This window comes from Rattus norvegicus, chromosome 16, assembly GCF_036323735.1.
Source record: "Rattus norvegicus strain BN/NHsdMcwi chromosome 16, GRCr8, whole genome shotgun sequence".
Lineage (NCBI taxonomy): Eukaryota > Metazoa > Chordata > Mammalia > Rodentia > Muridae > Rattus > Rattus norvegicus.
In genome coordinates, this window is record NC_086034.1 from 24,998,365 (window position 1) to 25,023,671 (window position 25,307).

Genomic DNA, 25,307 nt, shown 5'->3' on the forward strand with positions numbered 1-25,307 from the left:
GTTTGATGCATTGCTTTTCCTCTAATACAATGCTGAACAATTGAATAGCTGCAGGGGAATTTTGGTGGAGGCTTTAGAGTCTTTTGTGTATATCAACCACCCAGGCCTAAATAAAGTGACATTGGCTTCATTCTTTCAAGGGTGTACATCTATCTCATTCACTTGTGCTGTTATTCTAGCTAAGACTTCAATGATTTTATTGAACAGGGGAAGATCAAATATACTTTTCACATTTCTGATTTCTGATTTAGTGTGAATGCTTGGCATAAATATTTTAGAATGATATTTGCTGTGTACCATTCTTATCTTGTCTTTATTATATTGAACTGTATCCTGGGTCTGATGGTTTATATGTGTGAAGCCCAGGGAATAGCAATATTAGAAGTTGTGACCCTGTTGGAATAGGCATGTCACTGTGGGTGTGGGCTTTAAGACCCTGATCTTAGCTGCATGGCAGTCAGTCTTAAACTAACAGCCTTCACGTAAACATGTAGACTACTCAGCTATCAAAAAACAATGACTTTATGAAATTCAAAGGCAAGTGGATGGAACTGGAAAATATCCTGAGTGAGGTAACCCAATCACAGAAAAACACACATGGTATGTATGCACTCATTGATAAGTAGATATTAGCCCAAATGCTCGAATTACCCTAGATGCATAGAACACATGAAATTCAAGAGGGATGACCAAAATGTGAATGCTTCACTCCTTCTTTAAAAGGGGAACAAGAATACCCTTGGGAGGGAATAGGGATGCAAAGTTTAGAACAGAGGCTGAAGGAACACCCATTCAGAGCCTGCCCCACATGTGGCCCATAAATATACAGCCACCAAACTAGATAAGATGGATGAAGCAAAGAAGTGCAGGCTGACAGGAACCAGATATAGATCTTTCCTGAGAGACACAGCCAGAATAAGGCAAATACATTGGCGAACGCGAACAGCAAACCACTGAACTGAGAACAGGACCCCCGTTGAAGGAATCAGAGAAAGGACTGAAAGAGATTGAAGGGGATGAGACGCCATATGAACAACAATGCCAACCAACCAGAGCTTCCAGGGACTAAGCCACTACCCAAAGACTATACATGGACTGATTCTGGGCTCCAACTGCATAGGTAGCAATGAATAGCCTAGTAAGAGCACCAGTGGAAGGGGAAGCCCTTGGTCCTGCCATGACTGAACCCCCAGTGAACGTGACTATTGGGGGGAGGGCAGTAACAGGGGAAGATGGGGAGGGTAACACCCATATAGTAGGGGAAGGGGAGTGGTTGGGGGATTTGGCCCAGAAACCGGCAAAGGGAATAACAGTTGAAATTTAAATAAGAAATACCCAAGTTAATAAAGATGGAGGAAAAAATACCGAATAAAAGAAAGGAATGTAAACCATTGAGGCACGTTGTAAACATGTCACTAGAATTCATTAATTAAATATTAATTCTATGTGCATATTGTTTGAACATCTGTGTTTCTTTCAATGGTAAAATGTGATCATATTCACAATGAGGCATTTCCTTTCATTTTACTGACGTTTCTTGTTGCTATTGTCAATATAATTGAAATAAGGTGAGGTTGGACTCTTGAATGGACACACAAGGCAGGGCCTTGTTTTCACATTACACACTCTTCTGCTTTATCAGGAGCTCTGAAGAATTAGCTACCGTATGCAGAAAAACCGTGGACTAAACCCTTCTGAAAATATGCTGTCAACAGAAACAAAATCCTGCGCTTCCTTCACTACATGATTTTTATAAAGCTATTAGAATAAATTGATGAAGTTCCTCATCACAAACATCTCCCCATTTGATTTCAAGCAGGCATGGTAACAGGATCGGCTCTGCATGGCAAACCTGAGGTCTGAATGATGTAGGAGGAGGAGCCTGAGGCAGAGATGGATCTTTGCTCTCGGCATGATTTATTGTGTGCTGTCTCCAGGTTTATCATGTCCCTATTTATGATATCAGTGTGTGAGGGTTGTGGATTTTGGAAATTTTTCTGTTTAATCTTAATTGAATACTGTTGGATAATTGAAAGACTGTGTGAATTTTCTCTTGATAACTGACACACTGTTGAAGATTCCTATGCATGATTTACTGGTTGTGTTCATTTCCTTTGTATGCATGACAGGCACTTAGCTTTTCCTATGGATGACTCTCACGCAATGTATGTGATCTGTGGATGACTGACAGACTGTGCGTGTTTCTAATAGATGACTGAGAGACTGTTGACTTTACTGTGGCTGTTTGAAAGGATATTGAAATTTCTTATAAATGGTTCTAAGGCTATGGGCAATTCCTATGGGTTATTGATAGGATGTAGATTTTTCCCCCAGATGACTACCAAGTTGGGGGTGTGCCATGTAGCTGACAAACAGGCAACTCTTTCCTACACATGATTGACAGGTTGTTGGTTTTTCCTATGAATGCCTTACAGGTTGTGGGTACTTTCTATGGATGATTTCATGTAGCAGTCATTTACCATGGAGGACTGACTGAAAGTCTGTGCATATTTGTTATGCATACTGAACAATGGTAGATACATACTATGTATGGTTGACAGGCTTTGGCTATTTCTTATCAATGATGGACAGGGTGTAGGTATTTCCTATGAATGACAGATAGAGTATGGGCTTGTCCTTTGGACAAGTGACAAAGTTGGTATATGTTTCCTGGGGCTGAGTGATAGGCTGTTGACACTACCTATGAATAATCCACAGGCTTTGAGATATGTTGTGAAAGACTGACAGGCTGTGGGTCTCTCCATTGAATGACTGGCTATGGGAGTTTCTAATGTATGACTGACCGGCTCTGAGAGGTTTCTATATAAGTTAGTCGCCATGTCCTGTGGGTGATTAATAGACTATGGCCATTTGTTATGTCTGATTGACAGACTGTGATAATTTCTTCTGGATGACTGACAGGTTTTGTGAGTTGCTGGTAGATGATTGACAGGGTGAGGGGATTTCCAGTGGATGACTGACAGGACATGGGCAATTCTTATGGATGGTAGCCAGGCTGTGGGCTTTTACTTTGGATGATGTAGGTGTTGGGGACAGATTTTTGATAAGCTGTATGACTTGTGGGTGACTGACATGTTGTGCTTCTTAAGCTAGATGATTGATACATCATAGGCATGACCTACAGATGCAGATCTACAGACCAATTGTTTCACTGTAAATTTTATAAACAAATGAAAATTGAAATCCCCAGTCACCAATACTTTGACTTTTTCAATCCAAATTTCATTTTTTATGCCCATGATTAAGCTTTCTATATTTGCTACCATTAGGATCACAACATATTGCTTAGGTAATAAATAAAGTATCCATGTTAACCCGGGAGCAAAAATGTAGCAAAGCAGGACCTTGCATTTTGTTTTAAAATGGTCAATGTATCCCTGGACTTACACTAAATTTGGTAAATATAAGTAGAAGGAGATAAACTATGGCATCCAATCTCCTATATATGAGATTCAAAAAGGTTTCAGCAAAATGAAATGAGAGTTCCAAAAAGCAAGGGTCATTTCATGCTATATTTACATTTATATGATGTAAGGAAGCTTGACTGGGCAGAGAAACATAAAGGTTTAAGAATGGGAAGACCTTGAGTTATATTTTTTTTTCGGAGCTGGGGACCGAACCCAGGACCTTGTGCTTGCTAGGCAAGGGCTCTACCACTGAGCCAAATCCCCAACCTGACCTTGAGATATATTAAAATGTGTATTATACACAATAGACATTTAATTACATGTGAGGAATAAATGGACTGACAGAATGAAAAACTATAGTTGGACAAATCAGAGTTTGAAGAAAATATTCAATAAGCATAAGAATATTTTCAAACTATAATTCATTCTTGGATTATTTATATGAAGCTCTACCTTAACAACTAATAAACACCTTAAAATAACAAAATGATTAAGAAGCATGTGGACTTCGGAAAATATGCTGGTGTGCCATCAATTCCCCTTCAAGCAAAAAAATATGAAATACGAATGAGGGCCTAGCCCATCACACTGCTCCCTGATCTCAAATCCCATGGAAAAGAGAGCTAAACACCAAGAAGTATGGAACATCCTGAGACCACAGGACAGACAGACACATCTGTCCACTTTCAATACCACATTGTCATCAATGGACAGATAAGAGAAACAGAAATTAAACAGCGACATAGAGAAACTAACAGAAGTTATATACTAAATGGATTTAACAAATATTTATAGAACATTAAATAATAAAACAAAAGGATTTACATTCTTCTCAGTACCTCATAGTACCTCCTCGAAAATTGACCATATAATTTGTCAAAAAAATAGGCATCAATAGATACAGGAAGATAGAAATAATTCTATTTGTCCTATCAGATCACCATGGACAAAGGCTGGTCTTCAATAAAACAATAATGGCAGAATGCCCTCAGATACATTGAAGTTTAACAACACACTACTCAATGAAAACTTGGTCATGGAAGAATTAATGATAGAAATTAAAGATTTCTTAGCACTTCCTTCGGATGCAAGTTACTAGATGACTGCTTCTCGGCCTCGCCAGGAAACTAGTAAGTTCCTCTGGGATCAAATAGAATTTTATAAGAACATAATGGATGGAGAGGAGAAAACCTATGGTGGCTGTGAAGGCCCTGATGCCATGTATGTGAAATTAATATCTTCTGATGGTCATGAATTTATTGTAAAAAGAGAACATGCATTAACATCAGGAACAATAAAGGCCATGTTGAGTGGTCCAGGTCAGTTAGCGGAGAATGAAACCAATGAGGTCAACTTTAGAGAGATCCCTTCACATGTGCTATCGAAAGTGTGCATGTATTTTACCTACAAGGTCCGCTATACTAACAGCTCCACTGAAATTCCTGAATTCCCAACTGCACCTGAAATTGCACTGGAACTGCTGATGGCCGTGAACTTCTTAGATTGTTAAATAAGATAAATTATAATAAACTGTTAATTTTTTTCAGTATTTAATACCTGTAGTTCAGTTAGTAATTTTTTCCCATATAGCATGTTGCCTTTATGAAATTGAACGCTAAAGTTAATTGCTGAGCAGATTTCTTCTGTCATTTGCATAGCAGAGTTGAAATTTGTTTGCTACATCAACAAATTAAGGAAGTTTCACAAGCCAAAAAATAAATAAATAATGCCAGTTTAAAAAAAAAGATTTCTTAGAATTTAATGAAAATGAAGATACAACACACCCAAACATTTAGGACACAGTGAGAGCAGTACTAAAAGGAAAACTCATAGCTCTGAGTGCCGCCAAAAGAAACAGGAGAGAGCATACTCAGCAGCTTGACAGCACATCTAAAAAGTCTAGAGCCAAAAGAAGTAAATACACACAAGAGGAATAGAAGGGAAGAAATAATAAAACTAAGAGCTAAAATCATCCAAGTTTTAAAAAAAAAAAGAGTACACAAAGAATCAACAAAAGCAGGAGCTGGTTCTTCGACAAAATCAACAAGATAGATAAACCCTTAGCAAGAATACCCAGAGTGTATCCAAATTAACAAAATCAGAAGGGAAAAGGGAGACATAACAAAAAAATCTGAGGAAATTAAAAATATCAACAAATCCTACTACAAAAGCATATATTCAACAAAACTGGAAAATCTGGAGGAAATAGACAATTTTCTAGACAAATACAAGGTACTAAAGTTAAATCAGAAACAGATAAACATCTAAACAACACCATAATTCCTAAAGAAGTAGAAGCAGTTATTAAGAGTCTCCCAATCAAAGAGAACCCAGGACTCCATGAATTTACTGCAGAATTCTATCAGGCCTTCATAGAAGACCTCATATCAATACTGTCCAGATTAGTTCCCAAAACAGAAATAGGCAGAGCACTACCAAATTCCTTCTTTGAAACGACAGTTACTCTTATAACTAAACCACACAAAAATCCAACAAAGAAAGAGAACTTGAGACCATTTACCCTTATGATTATTGATGTAAAAATACTCAATAAAAATCTTGCAAAGTGAATGCAAGAATACATCAAAATAATCACCCATCATGATCAGTTAGGCTTCAGCCCAAGGATGAAAGGATGGTCCAATATACTAAACGATAACCTAGGCAAGGAAGAAATAAAGAAAGAAATTAAAGACTTCTTAGAATTTAATGAAAATGAAGGTACGACATACCCACACGTATGGGACACAATTAAAGCTGTGCTAAGAGGAAAACTCATAGTTCTTAGTGCCTGCAGAAAGAAACAGGGGAGAGCCTATATCAGCAGCTTGACAGCACACCTAAAAGCTCTAGAACAAAAAGAAGCAAATACACCCAGGAGGAGTAGAAGGCAGGAAATAATCAAACTCAGAGCTGAAATCAACCAAGTAGAAAAAAAGAGGACCATAGAAAGAATCAACAGAACCAAAAGTTGGTTCTTTGAGAAAATCAACGGGACAGATAAACCCTTAGCCAGACTAACGAGAGGACACAGAGAGTGTGTCCAAATTAACAAAATAGGAAATGAAAAGGGAGACATAACTACAGATTCAGAGGAAATTAAAAAAAATCATCAGATCTTATTATAAAAGCCTATATTCAACAAATTTGAAAATCGGCAGGAAATGGACAATTTCCTAGACAGATACCAGGTACCGAAGTTAAATCAGGAACAGATAAACCAGTTAAACAACCCCATAACTCCTAAGAAATAGAAGCAGTCATTAAAGGTCTCCCAACCAAAAAGGGCCCAGGTCCAGACGGGTTTAGTGCAGAATTCTATCAGACCTTCATAGAAGACCTCATACCAATACTATCCAAACTATTCCACAAAACTGAAACAGATGGAGCACTACCAAATTCCTTCTATGAAGCCACAATTACTCTTATTCCTAAACCACACAAAGACCCAACAAAGAAAGAGAACTTCAGATCAATTTCCCTTATTAATATAGACGGAAAAATACTCAATAAAATTCTGGCAAACCGAATCCAAGAGCACATCAAAACAATCATCCACCATGATCAGGTAGGCTTCATCCCAGGCATGCAGGGATGGTTTAATATACGGAAAACCATCAACGTGATCCATTATATAAACAAACTGAAAGAACAAAACTACATGATCATTTCATTAGACGCTGAGAAAGCATTTGACAAAATTCAACACCCCTTCATGATAAAAGTCTGGGAAAGAATAGGAATTCAAGGCCCATACCTAAACATAGTAAAAGCCATATACAGCAAACCAGTTGCTAACATTAAATTAAATGGAGAGAAACTTGAAGCAATCCCACTAAAATCAGGGACTAGACAAGGCTGCCCACTCTCTCCCTACTTATTCAATACAGTTCTTGAAGTTCTAGCCAGAGCAATCAGACAACAAAAGGAGGTCAAGGGGATACAGATTGGAATAGAAGAAGTCAAAATATCACTATTTGCAGATGATATGATAGTACATTTAAGTGATCCCAAAAGTTCCACCAGAGAACTACTAAAGCTAATAAACAACTTCAGTAAAGTGGCTGGATATAAAATTAACTCAAATAAATCAGTAGCCTTCCTCTACACAAAAGAGAAACAACCGAGAAAGAAATTAGGGAAACGACACCCTTCATAGTAGACCCAAATAATATAAAGTACCTCGGCGTGACTTTAACCAAGCAAGTAAAAGATTTGTACAATAAGAACTTCAAGACACTGAAGAAAGTAATTGAAGAAGACCTCAGAAGATGGAAAGATCTCCCATGCTCATGGATTGGCAGGATTAACATAGCAAAAATGGCCATTTTACCAAAAGCGATCCACAGATTCAATGCAATCCCCATCAAAATACCAATCCAATTCTTCAAAGAGTTAGACAGAACAATTTTCAAATTCATCTGGAATAACAAAAAACCCAGGATAGCTAAATTTATCCTCAACAATAAAAGGACTTCAGGGGGAATCACTATCCCTGAACTCAAGCAGTATTACAGAGCAATACTGATAAAAACTGCATGGTATTGGTACACAGACAGACAAATAGACCAAAGGAATAGAATTGAAGACCCAGAAATGAACCCACACACCTATGGGCACTTGATTTTTGACAAAGGAGCCAAAACCATCCAATGGAAAAAAGATAGCATTTTCAGCAAATGGTGCTGGTTCAACTGGAGGTAAACATGTAGAAGAATGCAGATCGATCCATGCTTATCACCCTGTACAAAGCTTAAGTCCAAGTGGATCAAGGCCCTACACATCAAACCAGATACACTCAAACTAATAGAAGAAAAACTAGGGGAGCATCTGGAACACATGGGCACTGGAAAAAATTTCCTGAACAAAACACCAATGGCTTATGCTCTAAGATCAAGAATCGACAAATGGGATCTCATAAAACTGCAAAGCTTCTGTAAGGCAAAGGACACTGTGGTTAGGACAAAATGGCAACCAACAGATTGGGAATGGATCTTTACCAATCCTACAACAGATAGAGGCCTTATATCCAAAATATACACAGAACTCAAGAAGTTAGACCACAGGAAGACAAATAACCCTATTAAACAATGGGGTTCAGAGCTAAACAAAGAATTCACAGCTGAGGAATGCCGAATAGCTGAGAAACACCTAAAGAAATGTTCAACATCTTTAGTCATAAGGGAAATGCAAATCAAAACAACCCTGAGATTTCACCTCACACCAGTGAGAATGGCTAAGATCAAAGATCAAAAACTCAGGTTACAGCAGATGCTGGAGAGGATGTGGAGAAAGAGGAACACTCCTCCATTGTTGGTGGGGTTGCAGACTGGTACAACCATTCTGGATATCAGTCTGGAGGTTACTCAGAAAATTGGACATTGAACTGCCTGAGGATCCAGCTATACCTCTCTTGGGCATATACCCATAAGATGCCCCAACATATAAAAAAGACACGTGCTCCACTATGTTCATAGCAGCCTTATTTATAACAGCCAGACGCTGGAAAGAACCCAGATGCCCTTCAACAGAGGAATGGATACAGAAAATGTGGTACATCTACACAATGGAATATTATTACTCAGCTATCAAAAACAATGACTTTATGAAATTCGTAGGCAAATGGTTGGAACTGGAAAATATCATCCTGAGTGAGGTAACCCAATCACAGAAAAACACACATGGTATGCACTCATTGACAAGTGGCTATTAGCCCAAATGCTTGAATTACCCTAGATGCCTAGAACACATGAAACTCAAGACGGATGATCAAAACGTGAATGCTTCACTCCTTCTTTAAGTGTGGAACGAGAATACCCTTGGCAGGGAATAGAGAGGCAAAGATTAAAACAGAGACAGAAGGAACACACATTCAGAGCCTGCCCCACATGTGGCCCATACATATACAGCCACCCAATTAGACAAGATGGATGAAGCAATGAAGGGCAGGCTGACAGGTGCGGGATGTAGATCTCTCCTGAGAGACACAGCCAGAGTACAGCAAATACATAGGCGAATGCCAGCAGCAAACCACTGAACTGAGAATAGGACCCCATTGAAGGAATCAGAGAAAGAACTGGAAGAGCTCGAAGGGGCTCAAGACCCCTTATGAACAACACTGCCAAGCAACCAGAGCTTCCAGGGTCTAAGCTACTACCTAAAGACTATACATGGACTGACCCTGGACTCTGACCTCATAGGAAGCAATGAATATCCTAGTAAGTGTACCAGTGTAAGGGGAAGCCCTGGGTCCTGCTAAAACTGAACCCCCAGTGAACGTGATTGTTGGGAGGAGGGCAGCAATGGGGGAAGGATGGGGAGGGGGAACACCCATAGCGAAGGGGAGGGGGAGGGATTAGGGGGATGTTTGCCCGGAAACCGGGGAAGGAAATAACACTCGAAATGTAAATAAGAAATACTCAAATTAATAAAAAAAATTTGACTTCAACAAGTTTCTAACCCCTGGACCATTTCTAAAATTCAAAGATTGTTTTCTCTACTATAAAGTATATGTGTATTTAATGGTTTTATCTTATAATTATTATATAACTTCTATCCATTATATGATAATGAACTCATCTTTTTCAGTAGCACATACATTTTATACTTTATTATGTAAAAGGTATGGCTCAGGTACAATATTTCATTGCATAAATGTTATATTTTGTAATAAAGAGAAAACAACAAAAAAAAAAGTCCTGGAAAATCAGGAAATCAAAACCCATAACTAAACATAGTAAAAACAATATACAGTGAACCAGTAACTAACATCAAACTAAATGGAGAGGAACTTGATGAAATCCCACTAAAATCAGGGACTAGATAAGGCTGCCTGCACTGTAACTACTTATTCAATACAGCCCTGGAATTCCGAGCCAGAGCAGTCAGACAACAAAAGGAGGTCAAGGGATACAAAGTGGGAGGGAAGATGTCACAATATGGCTATTTGCCAACGATAGGATAGTATATTTAAGTGACGCCAAAAGGTCCACCAGAGAATTACAAAACCTGATATTAACTTCAGCAAATTTTTGGGTACAAAATGACTCAAAAAAAAATTAGTAGCCTTCCTCCACTCAAAGGAAAAACAGGCTGAGTAAAATTAGGGAAATGACACCCTTCACAATAGTCGCAATAATATAAAATACCTCAGTGTGACTTTAACGAAATAAGTGAAAGATCTGTATAACAAGAACTTCAAGTCTCTGAAAAGACATTGAAGAAGATATCAGAAGATGGAACGGCCTCACATTCTCATGGATTAGCAGGATTAATATAGTAAAAGTGGCCATTTTGCCAAAAGCAATCTACAAATTCACTGCAATCCCCATCAAAAATCCAACTCAATTCTTCAGACATAGAAAGAGCAATTTACTAATTCATTTGGAATAAAAAAAACCCAGGATAGCAAAACCTATACTCAATGATAAAAGAACTTCTGGGGAAATCATCATTCCTGACCTCAAGCAGTATTACAGAGCAATAGTGGAAAAAAAGCTGTATGGTTTAGTAACATAGACAGCTAGACAGATCAGTGAAATATAATTGAAGACCCAGACCTGAACCCTCCCACCTTTGGTCAATTGATCTTTGACAAAGAGCAAAAACCATCCATTTGTAAAAAGATAGCATTTTCAATAAATGGTGCTCATTCAATAGGTTAGCATGTAAAAGATACAAATCAAACAATTCTTATCTCCCTGTACAAAGCTTAAGTCCAAGTGGATCAAGAACATCAACATTAAAACATATACACTGGAACTAATAGAAGAAAAACTGGAGAATAGACTCACACAAATGGGCACTGGGGAAATTTTCCTAAACAAAACAACAATGGCTTATGTGCTAAGGTCAAAAATTGACAAATGGAAACTCATAAAACTGCAAAGCTTCTGTAATGCAATGGATACTTTTCAATAGAACAGAACAGCAACCAACAGATTTGGAAAAGATCTTTACCAATATTACATCTGATGCAGGGCTAATATCGAAAATATACAAAAAAAAAAAAAAAACAAAAAACAAAAACAAGAACTTAGAGTCCAGAGAGCCAAATAACCCTATTAAAATTTGGGTTCAGAGCTAAACAAAGAATTCTCAGCTGAGGAATATCAAATGGCTGAGAAGCACCTATAGAAATGTTTAGCATACTTAGTCATCAGGGGTGTACAAATCAAAAAACCCTGAGATTCCACTCACACCAGTAAGAATTGCTACGATAAAAAAACTCAGGTGACAGCAGATGCTGGCCAGGATGTGGATAAAGAGGAAAACTCTTCCATTGTTGGTAGGATTGCTGACTGGTACAACCACTCTGGAAATCAGCCAGGAGGTTCCTGAGAAAATTCCACTACCTGAGGACCCAGCCACACCTCTCCTGGGCATATACCCAATAGATGCCCCAACAAACAACCAGGAAACACGCTCCACTATGTTCATAGCAGCCTTATTTATAATAGCCAGAAGCTGGAAAGAACCCAGATGCCCTTCAACAGGGGAGTGGATTCAGAAAATAAGGTACATCTACACAATGGAGTACTACTCAGCAATCAAAAACAATGACTTCATGAAATTCATAGGCAAATGGAATGAACTAGAAAATATCATCCTGAGTGAAGTAACCCAATCACAGAAAAACACACATGGTATGCACTCATTCATAAGTGGATATTAGCCGAAAACCTCGAATTACTCTAGATGCAATCCACAGACCACATGAAGCTCATGACAAAGGATGAATAAAATACAGATGCTTCCACTCCTTCTGAAATGGGATAACAAAAATATCCATAGGAGGGAAATAGAGGCAAAGTTTAGAGCAGAGCCTGAAGGAACAGCCATTCAGAGCCTGGCCCACATGTGGCCCATACATATACAGCCACCAAAACTACATTTGACTGATGAAGCTAAGAAATGTGTGATGACACAGACCGCATATAGATGTCTCCTGAGAGACACACAGAGCATGTCAAATGCAGAGGTGAACACTAACAGCAAACTACTGAACTTAGAACAGGACTCCCTTTTGGGGAATTAGAGAAAGGATTGAAAGAGCTGAAGGTGCTTGCAACCCGATAAGAACAACAATGTCAGAGATGCCCAGGGACTAAACCACTACCCAAAGAGTATACATGGACCCAGGGCTCCAACTGCTTATGTATCAGAGAATAGACTTGTTGAACACTAGTGGAAGGGGAAACACTTGGTCCTACCCTGGGTGGACCCACAGTGCAGGGGAATATAGGGGTAGGTTGTAAAGGGTGTGGGTTTGGGGGGAGAATACCCTTATAGGGAAGGGGGAGGGGACGGGGGCATATGGAGAGGAAACTAGGAAAGGGAATAAAGCAGCAGCAGCAGCAGCCTGAGGAGGAGGAGGAGGAGGAGGTAACAGACTGGAGGAGCTGAAGGGGTTTCAACACCACAGGAAGAACAACACTATCAACCAACCAGAATCGCAGAGTCCCCAGAGACTAAAACACCAACCAAAGAGTAGCTTGATACTCATGTATTGCTTTTCTAGGTATCACATTATCTATTTACTGACTAACTGATTTATGGGATTTTGCTGTTCGTGGTTTGTTTTAGATACGGGCACTGTAGAATAGGATAGAAGCCTCCAAAAGGGCTTTTATCTGTCCCTCTTGAGACACTAATCCTGTCTAGCTCCAGATGGCTCCAGAACATTAATTAGCTCAGTAATGCCACTGTGTGCTCACAGAAAGGGATTGATTCAAAATTGCCAACATTATCTCTGGAGCTAGTTAAGTTTGCCACAGTCAAAACAAATCTAAATAAATTTGTATCTAATAAAAGCTATAATATATTTAAAGTTAAAAAAAAAGAATGAAGGCTAGCCTTCATTTTAAAAGTCTTGGAAAGATCAGGAATTCAAGTCCCAAATCTAAACATAGTAAAAACAATATACAGCAAACCAGTAGCCAACATCAAACTAAATGGAGATAAACTTGAAGAAATACCACTAAAATCAGTAGCCTTCCTCTATTCAAAGGATAAACAGGCTCAAAAAGAAATTAGGGAAATAATGCACTTCACAATAGTAACAGATGTTAAAAAAATACCTCGGTGTTACTCTAACCAAGCAAGTGAATGATCTCTTTGACAAGACCTTCAAGTTTCTGAAGAAAGAATTTGAAAAAGATCTCATAAGATGGGAAGATCTCCCATGCTCATGGATTGACGGGAATAAAAATGTAAAATGGCCATCTGACCAAAGGGAATTTACAAATTCAATGTAATCCCCATGAAAATTTCAACTCTATTCTTCATAGAGGTAGAAAGAGCAATTTGCAAATTTGTTTGAAATGACAAGAAATCCAGGATAGTGAAAACTATCTTCAACTATAAAAGAATTTCTGGGAGAATCACCATCCCAGGCCTCAAGCTGTATTATATAGCAATAGTGATAAAACCTGTATGGTTTGGTACAGATTCAGACAGGCAGATCAATGGAGTAGAAGTGGAGACCCAGAAATGAGCCCACACACCTTTGGGCCCTTGATGTTTGACAAAGGACCTAAAACCATCCACTGGAAAAAATATAGCATTTTGAACAAATGTTGCTGGATCAACCAGCAGTCAGCATGGACAATGCAAATCAAATGTTTCTTATCACCCCGTACACAGCTAAAATCCAAGAGAATTGAGGATCTCCACATAGAAGAAGATACACTCCAAATAATAAAAGGAAAATTGGGGAAGACCCTGGAACACGTGGGCACTAGGGAAAATTTCCTGAATAGAACACCAATAGCTTATGCTTTAAGATCAAGATTCAACAAATGGGACCTCAAAAAATTGCAAAGATTATGCAAGGAAAAGGACACTGTCATTAGGACAAAATGGAAAACAACAGATTGGGAAAAGATCTTTACCAATCCTATATCTGATAGAAGGGTAATATGTAATATATATAAAGAAATCTAGAAGTTTAGACTGCAGAAAATCAAATAACTCTACTACAAAATGAGGTACAGAGCTAAACAAAGAATTCTAAGCTGAGGAATATCAAATGGCCCTGAAGCTCCTAAGGAACTATTAAACATCCTTAATCATCAGCAAAAATCAAACCAAGAAAATGCTCAGATTTGACCTCACACCACTCAGAATGACTAAGGACAAAATCTAAGGTGACAACAAATGTTGACGGGGATGTGGAGAAAGAGGAACACTCCTCCACTGTATGTGGGAGAGCAAGCTGGCAAAATAATTCTGGAAATTAGTTTGTAAGTTCCTCAGAAAATTGGACATAGTACTACCTGAGGAACCAGCTATACCCCCTAGTGGGCATATACCCAAAAGGGGCTCCAAAATATAGCAAGGAAACATGCTCCATTTTGTTCATAGAACCCTTATTTGTAAATGCCAGGAGCTGGAAAGAATTCAGATGTCCCTCCATCTACAGAGTACACATTGGCTGACCCATGGCCTCAGGTGCATATGTAGCAGAGGATGGCCTTGTTGGGAACTAATTGGAGGAGAAGCCCTTGGTCTTGCCAAGGCTCTATCCCCCAGTGTAAGAAAATGCTAAAGCAGTGAGGTGGGAAGAGGTGAGTAGATGGGTAGGGGAAAACCCACATAGAAATTGGGAAGGGGCGATGTGATAGGCTGTACAGGGATGGGAAACCAGGAAAGGAGATAACATTTGAAATGGAAATAAAAAAAAATCAAACAAACCCCTCCCAAAAAAATGAAGGGTTGTGGTGGCAGGTAAAACTCACTTGGTAAAACATTTGCCCTGAGAAACTGACTGTAGATGTGGGGATAAGGGGAGCCCCAAAGCTTACTTGCCTGCAAGTGTGAGTATCAATGTGCTCCAAGATAGTAAATCAATAACACCAGGAACGTGGGAGAGTAAAGTTTGTCTCCAGAACAGAGGGACTAGAGGTGGAACCCACAGGGCGGCCTGATGGCCTGAGTTCAGTCCTCAGAAGCCACAATGTGGTAGAACAGAACCGTCAGTTGGCTCTGCCCTCTGACCACTACACACTTAGCTCCACGTGTGTGGAAAGTGAGAGGAAGTCAATGGCAATCTCTGACCGTCACATGTATATCAGTGCAAAATCAACAGTACAGAAGGTCCTCACTCACCTTCTGTGAGGGGGCATGGTCACAGTTCCTGTTCAATATGTCTTTTATCCATTAGCAAACAGGTAATATTGATCTAATATTCATTATTGATATTTTTGTCCCAAAGTTGACAATTTGTCTTATGATTAATTTTCCAGTACTGTCTATTAACATTAATGCTCTATATATTAAGAAAGTCTTCATAGAATCAGGGGTTGTAGAGAGGAATGGGAGAGGCAAAGAAGGGGATAACATTTAAAATGTAAATACATAAAATACACAAACACCTCCAGCAAAGTGGCTGGGTATGAAATTAACTCAAAGAAATCCGTAGCCTTCCTCTATACAAAAAAGAAATAAGCCGAGAAAGAAATTAGGGAAATGACACCCTTCATAATAGTCCGAATTGATATAAAATAACTCGGTGTGACTTTAACCAAGCAAGAGAAAGATCTGTATGATAAGAACTTCAAGCTTCTGAAGAAAGAAATTAAAGATGAGCGATGCTCTACTCAATGATATCCTAGAAAAGGCAGAAATAAAGAAATTAAAGACTTCTTAGAATTTAATGAAAATGAGGGTACAACATACCCAAACTTATGGGACAAAACGAAAGTTGTGCTAAGAGGAAAACTCATAGCTCTGAGTGCCTGCAGAAAGACACAGGAGAGAGCATAGGTCAACAGCTTGACAGCACACCTAAAAGCTCTAGAACAAATAGGAGCAAATACACCCAGGAGGAGTAGAACGCAGGAAATAATGAAACTCAGAGCTGAAATCAGCCAAGTAGAAACAAAAAGGACTATACAAAGAATCAACAGAGCCAAAAGCTGGTTCTTTGAGAAAATGAACAAGATAGATAAACCCTTAGCCACACTAACAAGAGGACACAGAGAGTGTGTCCAAATTAACAAAATCAGGAATGAAAAGGGAAACATAACAACAGAATCAGAGGAAATTCAAAAAATCGTCAGATCTTACTACAAAATCCTATATTCAACAAAACTTGAAAATCTGCACGTAATGGACAATTTCCTAGACAGATACCAGTTACCAAAGTTAAATCAGGAACAAATAAACCATTGAAACAACCCCATAACTCCTAAAGTAGTAGAAACAGTCATTAAAAGTCTCCCAACCAAAAAGAGCCCAGGTCCAGACGGGTTTAGTGCAGAATTCTATCAGACCTTCATAGAAGACCTCATACCAATACTATCCAAATATTCCAGAAATTTGAAACAGACATAGCGCTACCGAATTCCTTCTGTGAAGACAGAATTACTATTATACCTAAACCACACAAAGACCCAACAAAGAAAGAGAACTTCAGATCAATTTCCCTTACGAATATCGACGCAAAGATACTTAATAAAATTCTTGAAAACCAAATCCAAGAGCACATCAAAACAATCATCCATCATGATCAAATCAGCTTCATCACAGAAATGCAGGGATGGTTTAATATACGAAAAACCATCACCGTAATCCACTATATAAACAAATTGAAAGATAAAAACCACATGATCATTTCATTAGATGTTGAGAAAGAATTTGACAAAATTCAACACCACTTCATGATAAGAGACCTGGAAAGAACAGAAATTCAAGGCCCATATCTAAACATAGTAAAATTCATATACACCAAACCAGTAGCTAATATTAAACTAAACGGAAATAAACATGAAGCAATCCCACTAAAATCAGGGACTAGACAAGGCTGGCCACTCTTTCCCTACTTCTTCAATATAGTTCTTGAAGTTCTACCCAGAGCAATCAGACAAGAAAATAATATAAACGGGATACGGATTGGAAAGGAAGAAGTCAAAATATCACTATTTGCACACGATAAGATTGTATATTTAAGTGATCCCAAAAGTTCAACCAGACAACTACTAAACCTAATAAACACCTTCAGAAAAGTGACTGGGTATAAATTTAACTCGAATAAATCAATAGCCTTCCTCTAACACAAAAGAGATACAAGCCAAGAAAGAAATTAGGGAAATGACACCCTTCAAAATAGTCCCAAATGATATAAAATAACTTGGTGTGACTTTAACCAAGCAAGTGAAAAACCTGTATGATAAAAACTTCTAGCCTCTGAAGAAAGGAATAGAAGAAGATCTCAGAAGATGGAAAGATCTCCCAGGCTCATAGATTGGCAGGATTAATATAGTAAAAATGGCCATTTTACTAAAAGCAATCTACAGATTCAATGCAATCCCCATTAAAATACCAATCCAATTCTTCAGAGAGTTAGACAGAACAATTTGCAAATTCATCTGGAATTACAAAAAACCCAGGATAGCTAAAACTATCCTCAACAATAAAAGGACTTCCAGGGGAATCACTTTCGTGAACTCAAGCAGTATTACAGAGCAATAATGATAAAAACTGTATGGTATTGGTACAGAGACAGACAGATAGACCAGAGGAATAGAATTGAAGACCCAGAAATGAAGCCACACACATATGGTCACTTGATTTTTGACAAAGGAGCCAAAACCATCCAATGGAAAAAAGCATTTTTCAGCTAATGGTACAGGTTCAACTGGACGTCAGCATGTAGAAGAATGCAGATCAATCCATGCTAATCACCCTGTACAAAGCTTAAGTCCAAGTGGATCAAGGACCTCCACATCAAACCAGATACACTCAAACTAATAGAAGAAAAAGTGGGGAAGCATCTTGAACACATGGGCACTGGAGAAGATTTCCTGGACAAAACACCAATGGCTTATGCTCTAAGATCAAGAATGGATAAATGGGACCTCATAAAACTGCAAAAACTCAATAAAACTCTTACAAACTTAATCTAAGAAAACATCCATCATTATCAAGTAGGCTTCATCCCAGGCATGCAGGGATGGTTTAATATACGGAAAACCATCAATGTAACCCACTATATAAACAAATTCAAAGATAAGAAGCACATGGTCATTTCATTAAATACTGAGAAAGCATTTGACAAAATTCCACACTCCTTCATTATAAAATTCCTGGAAAGATCAGGAATTCAAGGCCCATATCTAAACATAGTAAAAGCAACATACAGCAAACCAGTAGCTAACATCAAACTAAATGGAGAGAAACTTGAAGCCATCCCACTAAAATCAGGGACTACACAAGGCTGCCCACGCTCTCTCTACTTATTCAATATAGTACCGGAAATCCTAGTCAGAGCAATCGGACAGCAAAAGCAGGTCAAAGGGATACAAATTGGAAGGGAAGAAATCAAAATATCACTATTTGCAGATGATATGATAGTGTACTTAAGCGAACACAAAAGATCCACCAGAGAACTCCTTAACCTGATAAACAACTTCAGCAAAGTGCCGGGGTGTAAAATTAACTCAAACAAATCAGTAGCCTTACTCTACCCAAAGGATAAACAGGCTGAGAGAGAAATTAGGGAATGGCTCCCTTAACAATAGTCCCAAATAACATAAAATGCCTTGGTGTGACGTTAACCAAGCAAGTGAGAGATCTGTATGACAAGAATTTCAAATCTCTGAAGAAATTGAAGAAGATCTCAGAAGATGACAAGATCTTCCATGCTCAAGGATTAGCAGGATTAATATGCTAAAGTTGGCCATTTTGCCAAAATCAATCTTCAGGTCAATGCAATCCCCATCAAATTTCCTACTCAATTCTTTATAGAGATAGAGAGAGCAATTTGCAAATTCATTTGGAATAACAAAACCCCAGGATGGCGAAAACTATACTCAACAATAAAAGAAATTCTGGGGGAATCACCATCCCTGACTTCAAGCAGTATTACAGAGCAATAATCTTCAAAACTTTATGGTATTGGTACAGAGACAGGCAGGTAGATCAGTGCAACAGAATTGACGATCCAGCAATGAACCACACACCTGTAGCCTCTTGATCTTTGACAAAGGAGCTAAAACTGTCCAATGGAAGAAAGATAGCATTTTCAACAGATGGTGCTGGTTCAACTGGAGGTCAGCATATAGAAGAATGGAAATGGATCCATTCTTATCACCCTGTACAAAGCTTAAATCCAAGTGGATCAAGAACCTCCACATCAAACCAGATACACTCAAATTGATAGAAGAAAAATTGGAGAAGAGTCTCAAACACATGGGCACTGGGGAAAATTTCCTGAACAAAACAAAAATGGCTTATGCTCTAAGATCAAGAATCAACAAATGGGACCTCACAAAACTACAAAGCTTTTGTAAAGCAAAAGACAATGTCATTAGGACAAAACAGCAACCAGCAGATTGGGAAAAGATCTTTACCAATCCTACATCTGATAGAGAGCTTTTATTAATCCAAAATATACAAAGAACTCAGGAAGTAGACTCCAGAGAGCCAAATCACTCTATCAAAAAATAGGGTACAGAGCTAAAGAAAACATTCTCAGCTGAGGATTTTCAAATGGCCAAAAAGCATCTAAAGAAATGTTCAACATCCTTAGTCATCACGTGAATGCAAATCAAACAGCCCTGAGATAAAAAAAAAACTCAGGTGACAGCAGAAGCTGGTGAGGATGTGGAGAAAGAGGAACACTCCTCCATTGTTGGTGGGATTGCAAACTTCTACAACCTCTCTGGAAATCAGGCTGGAGGTTCCTCAGAAAATTGGACATTACACTACCTCAGGACCCAGCTCTACCACCCTTGGGCACATACCCAAAAGATGCTCAAACATACAACAAAGACACATGCTCCACTATGTTCATAGCAGCCTTATTTATAATAGCCAGGAGCTGGAAAGAACCCAGATGCCCTTCAACAGAAGAAAGGATTCAAAAAAATGTGGTAAATCTACACAATGAAGTATTACTCAGCTATGAAAAACAATGACTTCATGAAATTCATAGGCAAATGGAATGAACTAGAAAATATCATGCTGAGTGAGGTTACTCAATGACAAAAAACACACTTGGTATGCACTCATTGATAAGTGGATATTAGTCAAAAACCCAATTTCCCAAGACACAATCTACAGACCACAGGAAGCTCAAGAAGAAGGATGACCAAAATGCAGATGCTCCTACATTTTCTTAAAATTGGGGAAAATATTCATGTGATGGGATATGGAAACGAAGTTTAGAGCAGCGACTCAAGAAATGGCTGTTCAGAGCCTGACACACATATGGCCCATGTATATACAACCACCAAAACTAGATAAGATTGATGAAGCTAAAAAGGGACCGGATATAGATCTCTCCTGAGAGACAATCCAGAGCATGTCTAATACAGAGGTCAATGCTAGCAGAAAACCACCAAACTGAGAAGAGGACCCTGTTGGGCAGAATTAGAGGAAGTATTGAAAGATTTGAAGGAGCTTGCAACCCCATAAAAACAAGAATGCCAACCAACCAGAGCCTCCAGGGACTAAACCATCACCTAAAGACTATACATGGACTGACCCAGGTCTCCAGCTGCATATGTAGCAGAGAATAGCCTTGTTGGGGCATTAGTGGAGGGGAAAGCCCTTGGTCTTGCCACGGTTGGACCGCCAGTTCAGGGGAATATGGGGGAGGGCAATGAGGGGGATGTATAGGAGGAATACCTGTATAGGGGAGAAGGAGGGGAAGGAATGTGGGCTTATGGACAGGAAACCAGGAAGGGGAATAACCTTTGAAATGTAAGTAAAGAAACATATAATAAAAAATTAAAAATAAATAAATTTAAAAATAAGTAAATAAATAAATAAATAAATAAATAAATAAATAAATAAGGCTGCTATGGAACATAGTGGATCATGTGTCCTTGTTAAATGTTGGGGAATCTTTGTAGGTATATGCCCAGGGTTATATATCTGGTTCTGAGGCACGGTGTCCAGTTTTCTGAAGAACCTCCAGCCTGATTTCCGGAGTGATTGAACAAGCCTGCAATGCTACCAGCAATGTTCCTCTTTTTCCAAATGTTGGCCAGCATATGCTGTCACATGAGTTTTTACTCTTTGCCATTCAGACTGATATGAGGTAGAATCTCATGGTCATTTTGAGTTTCATTTCCCTCATGACTAAGGATTTTGAACACTTCTTTAGATGCTTCTTGGACATTTGAAATTCATCAGTTGAGAATTCTTTACCTCTGTACCCCATTTTTAATAGGGTTATTTTTCTCTCAGGAGTTTAACTTCTGGGAATTCCATGAAGCCACAGTTATGTTGATAACTAAACCACACAAAGACTCAAAAAAGAAAGAGAACTTCAGACCAATTTTTCCTATGAATATCGAGGCAAAAATACTCAATAAATTTCTAACAAACCTATTTCAAGAACGCTTTAAAATAACCATTCATCATGATAAAGCAGAGTTCTGCCCAGAGACGCAGGGATGGTTCAATATATGAATATCAATCAACATAATCTACTATATAAACAAACTAAAAAATACATTATCATTAAAAGCCTTGGGCAAAATACACCACCCCTTAATGTTAAAAGTCTTCAATAATCAGGAATTCACGGCCCAAATCCAAACATAATAAAAGCAAGGAACAGCAAACCAATGGGCAATATCAAACTGACAGAACGTTCACATATTCATGGAAGTTGAACAACTCTATCCTCAATGACAACTTGGTCAAGGAAGAATTAAAGAAATAAAGACTTCTTAGAATTTAATGAATATGAAGATACAACATATCGAAATATAAGGGACACAATAAAAGCAGTGCTAAGAGTAAAACTCATAGCTCTGAGTGCCTGCAAAAGAAACAGGAGAGAGCATACTCAGCTACTTGACAGCACACCTAAAAGCTCTAGAACAAAAGAAACAGATACAACCAAGTGGTGTATTTGTAGAAGGCAGCAAATAATCAAACTCCCGGCTAAAATTAAGCAAGTAGAAACAAAAAAGGATTACATAAAGATTCAACAAAACCTGGAGCTGTTTCTTTGAGAAATCAACAAGATAGATAAACACTTAGACAGACTAACCAGAGATCACAGAGAAGTGTAGCCAAATCAAAAAAAAATCATAAATGAAAAGAGAGACATAGCAAAATCTGAGTAAATTAAAAAAATCATTAGATCATCCAACAAAAGCCTATATTCAGCATAACTGGAAAATCCGGAGGAAATGGACAATTTTCTAGACAAATACCATTTACCAATGTTAAATGAGGAACACATAAACCATCTAAACAATCCTGTAACTCCTAAAGAAATAGAAGCAGTGATTAAGAGTCGCCTAACCAAAAAGAGCCCAGGACAAGATGGATTTAGTGCAGAATTCTATCAGAATAGAAGATATCACAGCAATACTATCCCGATTATTCCCCCAAAAAGAAACAGATGGAGCACTCCCAAATTCCTTCTATGAAGCTACAATTACTCTTATACAGAAACCACACAAAGACCCCATGAAGAAAGAGAAGTTCAGACCAATTTCTTTTATGAATATTGACACAAAAATACTCAATAAAATTCTTGTAAATGGCAAACAGAATCAAAGAACACATCAAAACCATCATCCATCATGATCAAGTAGGCTTCATCCCAGGCATGCAGGGATGGTTTAATATACAGAAAACCATCAACATAATCCACTATATAAACAAACCGAAAGAACAAAACCACATGATCATTTCATTAGATGCTGAGAAAGCATTTGACAAAATTTCAACACCCCTTCATAATCAAAGTTCTGGAAAGAATAGGAATTGAAGTCCCATACCTAATCATAGTAAAAGCCATATACAGCAAACCAGTTGCTAACATTAAACTAAATAGACAGTAACTTGAAGCAATCCCACGAAAATCCCAGGGACTACACAAGGTTACCCACACTCTCCCTACTTATTAAATATAGTTCTTGAAGTTCTGACCAGAGCAATCAGACAACAAAAGGAGATCGAAGGGATAAAGATTGGAAAAGAGGAAGTCAAAATATCACTATTTGCAGATGATATGATAGTATATCTAAGTGAACCCAAAAGTCCCACCAGAGAACTACTAAAACTGATAAACACCTTATGTAAAGTGGCTGGATCTAAAATTACTCAAATAAATCAGTAGCCTTCCTCTACACAAAAGAGAAACAACCGAGAGAGAAATAGGGAAATGACACCCTTCCTAATAGTCTCAAATAATAAAAAATACCTCGGTGTGACTCTAGCCAAGCAAGTGAAAGATCTGTATGATAATAACTTTAAGCCTCTGAAGAAAGAAATTGAAGAAGACCTCAGAAGATGGAAAGATCTCCCATGCTCATGGATTGGCAGGATTAATATAGTAAAAATGGCCATTTTACCAAAAGCGATCTACAGATTCAACGCAATCCCCATCAAAATACCAATCCAATTCTCCAGAGAGTTAGACAGAACAATTTGCAAATTCATCTGGAATAACAAAAAACCCAGGATAGCTAAAACTATCCTTAAAAATGAAATCACTTCCAGGGGAATCACTATCCCTGAACTCAAGCAGTAATACAGAGCAATAGTGATAAAAAAAAACTGCATGGTATTGGTACAGAGACAGACAGACAGACAGACAAGTGCAATAGAAGTGAAGACGCAGAAATGAACCCATACACCTATGGTCACTTGATTTTTGAGAAAGGAGCCAAAACCATCCAATGGAAAAAAGAGCATTTTCAGCAAATGGTGCTGGTTCAACTGGTGGTCAGCCTGTAGAAGAATGCAGATCAATCCATTCTTATCACCCTGTACAAAGCTTAAGTCCACATGGATCAAGGACCACCACATCAAACCACATACACTGGAAGTTATAGAATAAATAGTGGGGAACTGTGTCAAACATGTAGGGACTGAGAAAAATTTCCTGAAAAAATGCCAATGGCTTATGCTCTAAGATCAAGAATCAAGACATGGGACCTTATAAAACTGCAAAGCTTCTGTAAGGCAATGTACACTGTCATTAGGACAAAACAGCAACCTATAAATTGGGAAAAAATCTTTACCAATACTACATCCGATACAAAGCTAGTATCAAAAATAGATGAACTCAAGAACTTAGGCTCCAGAGAGCCAAATAACACTATTTAAAAATGTGGGGCAGGCTCTGAACGGCCATTCCTTGAGTGTCTGTTGTAAAGACTGCCTCCATATCCCCTCCTATGAATACTTTTTTCCCCCCATTTTAAGAAGGATTGCAAGCGTCTGCATTTTGCTCATCCTTCTTCTTGAGCTTCATGGGGTCTGGGGATTGCATCTTGGGTAATTTGAGCTTTTGGGCTAACATACAATTATCACTGAGTGTAGACCATGTGTGTTTTCCTGTGAATGGGTTAACTCACTCAGGTTGATATTTTCTAGTTCTTTCCATTTGCCTCTGAGTTTCATGAAGTCATTGTTTTTGATAGTTGAGTAGTACTCCATTGTGTAGATGTACCACATTTTCTGAATCAATTTCTCTGTTGAAGGCATCTGAATCCTTTCCAGTTTCTGGCTATTATAAATAAGGTTGCTATGAAAATAATGGAGCATGTTTTCTTGTTGCATGTTGGAGCATCATTTGGGTCTACGCCCAGGAGAGGTATAGCTGGGTCCTTAGGTAATGCAATGTCCAATTTTCTGAGGAACCTCCAGACTGATTTTCAAAGTGGTTATACCAGTTTGCAATTCCACCAACAATGGAGGAGTGTTCCTCTTTCTCCACATCCTCACCAGCATCTGCTGTCACCTGAGATTTTTATCCTAGCCTTTCTGACTGGTGTGAGGTGGAATCTCAGGGATTTTTTGATTTGCATTTCCCTGATGTCTAAGAATATTGAACATTTCCTAAGGTGCTTCTCGCCCATTCGATATTCCTCACCTTTTAATTTGTGTGTGAGTGTGTGTGTG

The 25,307-nt window shown here is 38.4% G+C and overlaps 1 protein-coding gene across 1 annotated transcript; it reads left to right on the plus strand.

Annotated features, from left to right (window-relative positions):
• Positions 1-4,506: 4,506 nt before the first annotated feature.
• Positions 4,507-4,965, plus strand: LOC134482358 (elongin-C-like). The gene has a single exon (XM_063275847.1). The coding sequence runs from the start codon at positions 4,528-4,530 to the stop codon at positions 4,936-4,938; it is 411 nt and encodes a 136-aa protein (XP_063131917.1). The 5' UTR covers positions 4,507-4,527; the 3' UTR covers positions 4,939-4,965.
• Positions 4,966-25,307: the final 20,342 nt, after the last annotated feature.